Source organism: Gallinula chloropus, assembly GCF_964237585.1.
Source record: "Gallinula chloropus genome assembly, chromosome: Z".
NCBI classification, from domain to species: Eukaryota; Metazoa; Chordata; class Aves; order Gruiformes; family Rallidae; genus Gallinula; species Gallinula chloropus.
Window position 1 is genome coordinate 74,452,448 of NC_140089.1, and position 7,538 is coordinate 74,459,985.

Sequence of the window (7,538 nt, forward strand, 5' to 3'; positions counted from 1 at the left end):
CTCCTCATCCTCTGGTGACATCCCAAAATCTTTGCCTTCTGGCCAGTCTGTGATCACTTCCACGATTCCTGGGCGATTAGGGTTTCCTACTCGAGCCCGCTGAGTAATTAGTGCAACCCACTTGCTCCACGTAGCATCAGTGGCATGGTGTGCAGAAGGGACCTTCCCTTTGAACATCCAGCCCAACACCGGCAGTCGGGGTGCCCAGAGGAGCTGGGCTTCAGTTCCAATTACTTCTGAAGCGGCTCGAACCCCTTCATAGGCGGCCAGTATTTCCTTTTCTGTTGGAGTATAATTGGCCTTAGAGCCTTTGTAGGCCCGACTCCAAAACCCCAGCGGTCGACCTCGAGTCTCCCCTTGTGCCTTCTGCCAGAGACTCCGGGTAGGGCCATTCTCCCTGGCTGCAGTGTAAAGCACATTTTAAACATCTGTCCCTGTCCGGACAGGCCCAAGGGCCACTGCATGGACTATCTCGCGTTTGATCTGCTCAAAGGCTTGTTGCTGCTCAGGTCCCCATTGGAAATCATTCTTCTTCCAAGTTACGTGGTAAAGTGGGCTCACAATGGGACTGTAGTTTGGGACATGCATTCGCCAAAAACCTGTAACACCTAAGAAAGCTTGTGTTTCCTTTTTGTTGCTTGGTGGAGACATAGCTGCTATTTTATTGATAATGTCCATTGGGATCTGACGACACCCATCCTGCCATTTTATTCCTAAAAACTGGATTTCCTGCGTAGGCCCCTTGACTTTGCTTTGTTTTATAGCAAAGCCAGCTTCTAGAAGGATTTGAATTATCCTTTTTCCTTTCTCAAATACTTCCTCTGCTGTATTGCCCCATACAATGATGTCATCAATATACTGCAGGTGCTCTGGGGCTTCACCCTCTTCCAGTGTAGTTTGAATTAGTCCATGGCAGATGGTGGGGCTGTGTTTCCACCCCTGGGGCAGACGATTCCATGTGTATTGGATGCCCCTCCAAGTGAAAGCAAACTGTGGCCTGCACTCTGGCGCCAGTGGTATTGAGAAGAAAGCATTTGCAATGTCAATTGTAGCATACCACTTGGCTGCCTACGATTCCAGTTCATACTGCAGTTCCAGCATGTCCGGTACAGCAGCACTCATTCCTGGAGTGACTTCGTTTGGTCAGTTGGGTCACCTGTCCTGGCTTCGCCCCTCCTTTCTCATGAAGAGCTGAGAAAGTCCTCGACTGTCTGACAGCAACTAAAAACATCAGGGTGTTATCAGCACTACTCCCATTTTAACACTCAAACACAGCATTCCATCCGCTGCTACAGAATAAGTTAACTCCATCCTTACCAAAACCAGGACAGTGTGCCTGGGCACAGAGAAACTGATGAGGAGATCTTTTCCTATCAACTGCTTCAGGCCATTATCTTCCTATTCCATTCTCATACCTGCAGGCTCAGCCAGAGGACATCTGCTGAGTCACTCCAGGGGTGATGCATCTTCATCCACACTACAAATTCCCTGCAGTAAAGAACTTCCAGCCCAGGAGGATTAAGCTAGCGTTGTTTCACAGAGATGTACCAAATGGAAACAAAGACATTCATGGCCTTATAACTTGACCAAGTTGCAATAGGTATATTTAGTCTTCTGCATCAGGAAAATTGCCTACTATGTTTCAAGTGCTTTCTGAAAACATGAGAACACCAGAACCTTTGAATAAAGGGTTTAATAAACATAAGAACCACAAAATATTAAGTGTTCACTTCATTTTTTGAAGACAGAAGAATTATTTTTTGCTTAAAATCAGTTTCCAGATAGAAACTGAAACAGAAACTGAACAGAAAAGTTGCACAGAGAAGTTCAGTCTATTTCAAGTTAAAATAGATAATACCTACCATTCAGATTATATGATATAAACTATTAAATTAGAGTAGAAACATCTGAAATACTTGATTTTTTTAAATTTAAAGAAATTTAATGAGGACTCTTTAAATAAAAGTAAAATTTCATTATGTTTACTATAAAAAGTTGTTATTTTTGTTCACAGTGAGTAGTGGAGGAATTTAGAGAAATTCTAATAAAATATTATCATAGAATTGTAGAATGGTTTGGGTTGGAAAGGACCTTTAAGAGTCTCCTAGTCCCAACCCCCCCTGCAATGAGCCAGGGACATCTTCAACTAGATCAGATTGCTCAGGGTCCCATCCAGCCTGGTCTTGAATGTTTCCTTGGGGCAGCCACAGCTTCCCTGGGCAACCTGTTCCGGTGTTGCACCACCCTCGTAACAAAAAATGTCTTCCTAATACCTAATCTAAATCTACACTCATTCAATTTAAAGCCATTTCTCCTCGTCCTATTGCTCAGTGCCCTTGCAAACAGTCCCTCCCCAGCTTTCCTGCAGGCCCTTTGAGGTACTGGCAGGGTGCAGTAAGGTCTCCCTGGAGCCTTTCCTTCTCCAGGCTGAACAAGCCCGACTCTCTCAGCCTGTCTTCATAGGAGAGGTGCTCCAGCCCTTTGGTGATTTTTGTGGCCCTCCTCTGGACAAGCTCCAACAGCTCCGTGTCATTCCTGTACTGAGGACCCCAGAGCTGGACACGGTACACCAGGTGGGGTGTCACCAGAGCAGAGTAGAGGGGCAGATTTGCCTCCTCCTATCTTCTGGTCATACTTTTTGTGCAGCCCAGGACAGAGTTGGCTTTCTGGTCTGTAAGCACACATTGCTGGCTTATGTTGAGTTTTGCAGTAGATTTTGTAGCGGTCTTCCCTACAGAAGCAAGAGCATCTATGTGAGTACATACAGATTTAAAATACCTTAGTCCTTACGTGCAGGGTCTCAAAGACCACAGCTGCTGTTTAAAATGAGGCTAGAAGTACCAAGTTTATCTAGTGCCATCACGTGTTACTATAATGCTAGACGGGGGAAGGAGATTTACATATCCATCCATTGGAGAATTACAGCTAGCCCTGTTATTTTTTTTCTTCTGAATGTATAAAAATGAATGGCTGTGGAAGCAGTTTTGGTGGCATCATGAAGTTTTTTGTGGCTGACAGTTCTCTCTTTCTTAGTGTTGCACTGCTTCTTTAAAATTAATTTCTCTGCTTTTTTTGGCCACACTTGAGATTTAATTTTTAATTATTATATATTAATAAAAATGTCACACATTAAATCCTTTTTGTAATAATTTACTAAGATGATTGTGTTATGCTCTGTTGTATGAATCATCAAGGCAGCTTCTAAGCTTATCAAATGTTACTTCACATTTGATTACTTTGTTTAATGTTCTTTATTGTGTATTAACATAACTATATAGGCAGGTTTTAATTAGGGACCCTCTTTCATGGAAAATATAAAAGCAGATGGTGTTTGATTACATTTTGTTTTCAACAGAAATTAAAAAAAAACCCGACTATTTATTGTTTACTTGTAGTTCATCTATCACTGGGAAGCTAGCAAAGTTGATAAAATAACACTGTTTTGCAAGAAATAAACTGCAGTCCTTCTTCTGTTCAAAGTTCAGTATGCCGCGACGGAGAGAGACAGGGCACAGCTTGATGCAAGCAAGAGTCGATTTATTGTAAAGAATCATTCCTTTTTATATGCTCTGCAGACGGCTGCTTTCTTTCAACCATACGGTGTTCGCGGGCTACATCTGATTGGTCAATGTTTTGCTGTCGCAGCAGCATCTCTATCTTATCATGCTAATACACCACAAATAAAAAAACCGCCATTATTTATTGTTTACTTCTAGTTCATCTATCACTGGGAAGCTAGCAATGTTGATAAAATAACACTGTTTTACAAGAAATAAACTGCAGTCCTTCTTCTGTTCAAAGTTCAGTATGCTCCTACTCTTCAGAACTGGCTGTGGACCAATAATAAAGTATTTTTTTTTTTCTAGAACTAAAAGGCTGCCTATTACAACACCATTAATACTGACAGCATAATCAGAATTTCTTAAATCTGATTTGTGTCTCTTGTCAGCTGCATTCACATCATGCAGAGTTCATACATTAATGTGTGCCAGCAGAAGGGTGAATTGGCCGTTTCTGTCAATGTACATGAATGGTTGTAATTTTTCCAATTAATTTGTATGCTTTAAGTATTTATACATTACACCAGACTATCTAATTCAGCAGTTGCTCCTATGTCTTTGAAGTGTTTAAATGCAGAATCCTTCCCAGATACAGTCCAAATCCATTTCATCACTGTTTTCCCACCCTATGGGAAGGATACCTTGTCACCCAAGAGTTTGGTCACTCAAGTGGCCGTTTCCATTACTCACCAGGCATAACCAGCAGTGTAAAGTACACATAACTATAAGTGGGTAAGGTCAGTCATGACCTTTTCACTGTTAATGTAGGTATATGTAACGTACAGTTGTAATTCTTGGTCCAGCATTTTTCCAGTAGTGCATCAAGCTCTTATTTTTACTGAATATCACATTTACTGGATTAGTCTTTTTTTTTTTAAATATTTATCAACTAATAGTCTCCCTGCACTTCAGTCAAGCCTTTGAGACAGTTTCTCACAGCATTCTGACTGAGAAACTGGCTGCCACTGGCTTTGACAGGTGGACCTTCAGCTGGGTTAAATACTGGCTGGCTGGATGGGCCCAAAGGGTGGTGGTGAATGGAACAAAATCCAGCTGGAGGCCGGTCACAAGTGGTGTCCCCCAGGGCTCAGTCCTGGGTCCAGTCTTGTTCAACATCTTTATCAATGACCTCGATGAAGGGATTGAATGCTCCCTCAGTAAGTTTGCAGATGACACTAAGCTGGGAGGAAGTGCTGATCTGCCTGAGGGTAGGGAGGCTCTTCAGAGGGATCTGAACAGACTGGACTGATGGGCTGAGACCAATGGGATTAAGTTTAACAAGGCCTAGTGTGGAGTGCTGCACATGGGACATAACAACCCCATGCAGTGCTACAGGCTTGGGGGAGACTGGCTGGAGAGCTGTCAGGCAGAGAAGGACCTGGGGGTGTCGGTTGACTGCAGGCTGACTATGAGCCAGCAGTGTGCTCAGGTGGCCAATGGCATCCTGGCTTGTATCAAAAACAGTGTGGCCAGTTGGTCCAGGGAGGTGATTGTGCCCCTGGAGTCGGCATTGGTGAGGCTGCACCTCGAGTACTGTGTCCAGTTCTAGGCTCCTCACCATAAGAAGGACATTGAGGTCATGGAAGGGGCTGGAGGGCAAATCCTATGAGGAGCGGCTGAGGGAGCTGGGGATGTTTAGCCTGGAGCAGAGGAGGCTGAGGGGACACCTTATCACCACCTACAAGTACCTGAAGGGAGGTTGTGGAGAGGTGGGCGATGGTCTCTTCAGCCAGGTGACAGGAGATAGGAGAAGGGGAAATGGCATGAAGCTGTGCCAGGGCAGATTTAGATTAGGTGTTAGGAAAAAATTCTTCACTGAAAGAGTTGTCAGGGCCTGGAACAGGCTGCCCAGGAAGGGGTTGAGTCGCCTTCCCTGGATGTGTTTAAAAAAGGGCTGATGAGGTACTTAGGGATATGGTTTAGCATAGGATGGGAATGGTTGGACTTGATGATCTTAAAGGTCATTTCCAACCTTGAAATTCTGTGATTCTGTGAACTTCTATGTTGAGCGTTTTTATTTGTGGGACTTTTCTGAGTTGAACTGAAAGACAGGAGAAACAGTATCCGCTGTATTTAGTTGTATCAATATGACATGATTTGTACAATTATAGGAGCTCTTTCTTAGAGCAGCTTTCCGAGTTGGGAATTTGTCTATTTTTCCCTGTTAAGTGTGTTTGCAACCACAGATCTGTTAGAGAAACTGCTTAATATGAGGGATGTAGGATTGCTGAAATATTAGTGCTGTATGTGAAATGATTGTGTGCTAATGTAAAAGCAGCAACATTAGTGATACTTTAAATCCCAGTCATCCCTTTTCTGCATTTCTTTAAACCATACCCGCCTGCTTTTGCCTTATCTTATATCTGATGACAGGAAGAAAGTGAGACAGGGAATCACCAAAACAGAAATTATTTTTGCTTTTACATTTTTAGTTATAGCACTATTTTTGACATGTGAGCTTTTATTTGTTCTGTTGTTGCCAGGTTGTTCATAACTTCTTGGTAATTTCAGACATTTGGACGCACGGTGGTTTCTGGGTAACGCTGCTGTTGAACTTAGCTGAGGGAGAGTTGTTCCGCTTTTGTCTTTGCTTGAATTGTTTTTTTTTTAATTTCTGTGATGAATTATGAATGCTTTAAAGTCTCCAATCCTTGTTTCTTACATATTCTCTTTACAGGCAATCCGAAGTTTCCAGGTATCCTTACACATCTTTCCAATGAACCCTGAATTGTGGAAAGAGGACCTTTCCTGGGCAAGAAAACTACATGAACAACAGAGGGTAACAAAGACTGAGGCAGTGCCAGCACTGGCAATAGAAAAAGAGATTGCACAGGAATCAATCCCAGACTATGACTTTGAAAGTGATGAAATTGTGGCAGTGTGTGCTGCCATTGCAGAGAAGGAGAAAGCTCTTTCAGCAGCTAAAACAGTAGTGATTGTGTCTGCTTCTGGCACAGTAGAGACTGTTACTGAGAAGGAGAATTGTACTACAACCCCTGATGAAACCCTTTTCATCAGAGCCCGATAGGTCAGCCTTATGGGTTGCCATACTGTTTTAAGAACTAGTGTTATTTATTGTATCCAGCTTGCTATGTTTTTATTTAAACAGTGGGAAAGCCTACAGAGTTTTAAAGAATTGAAGCTATTTTTCTTATGTAAATTGAAAAAGCAGTGACCTGAAATGTTCCATGGTTTTGGAGAAGAAAGCCAAGAGTTGATTCCAAAAATCTGATGAACAAATGCAATGTTAAAATGTGTAACTACATTCTAACAACTGCTTTGATCTTTATGTATTTCATAATTTTACAAGTTAATGTCTGCATTTTCCTAGTAATTAATAACCTTTTATTTAAACAGTGAAAGAAAAAGGGAATTTTAAAAAATCAATTTCAGTCCTTGTTCATTAACATTATTTTTCTTCCAGTTAAAGTGTGAACTGTTCTCTGTTATTGAAAGTCTGTATTTTCATTAGGTTTACTTTTGCAATAAGGAAGTTCCCTATGAAGCAGAGTCAGATTATTACTTCACTCGTATGTGTGTGAGAGAGACCTGGCATTTAACTTGCAGTCAGATGAAATTGGTGTTAGCCTTTATGTTGCTTTCATAGGTGAATGGGTTAACCACTTTCTGATTAGACGTAAGGAAATGCTACACCAAACAAGCCCCTGAATGCTTAGCTATTACTGATTGCTTCACCAGAGGAAAGAACATTCAGCTGAGACAGAAACTGGCCTTTGCTTATGTGGTGGTTTAGCCCTGTCTTAACACTACACCACAAAGAACAGTGAAACGGGAGTCGGGAGCGTGACCAGATCTTAAAAGAAACGCAGATCTTAAAACACTTTCCCCCCAACACTCCCTTCTCAGCCGACTTCAGTCAGGATTTTGGTCTCCTCTTCCCTCCCCTTCACAGGGCAAAACAGACTCAACACAGAGTGAAGAAAAAACCCACTTTTTTTTATTAACACTACACCACAA

At 42.2% G+C, this 7,538-nt stretch overlaps 1 protein-coding gene across 1 annotated transcript in view; it reads left to right on the top strand.

Moving 5' to 3' along the window:
- The window catches only part of TTC33 (tetratricopeptide repeat domain 33), a 60,047-nt gene extending 53,122 nt beyond the window's left edge, over window positions 1-6,925 (top strand). The window contains exon 5 of the mRNA XM_084278101.1: window positions 6,238-6,925. Within this exon, the coding sequence (XP_084134227.1) occupies window positions 6,238-6,588 (351 nt within the window). The 3' untranslated portion in view covers window positions 6,589-6,925. The remainder of the gene's footprint in view (window positions 1-6,237) is intronic.
- Window positions 6,926-7,538: the final 613 nt, after the last annotated feature.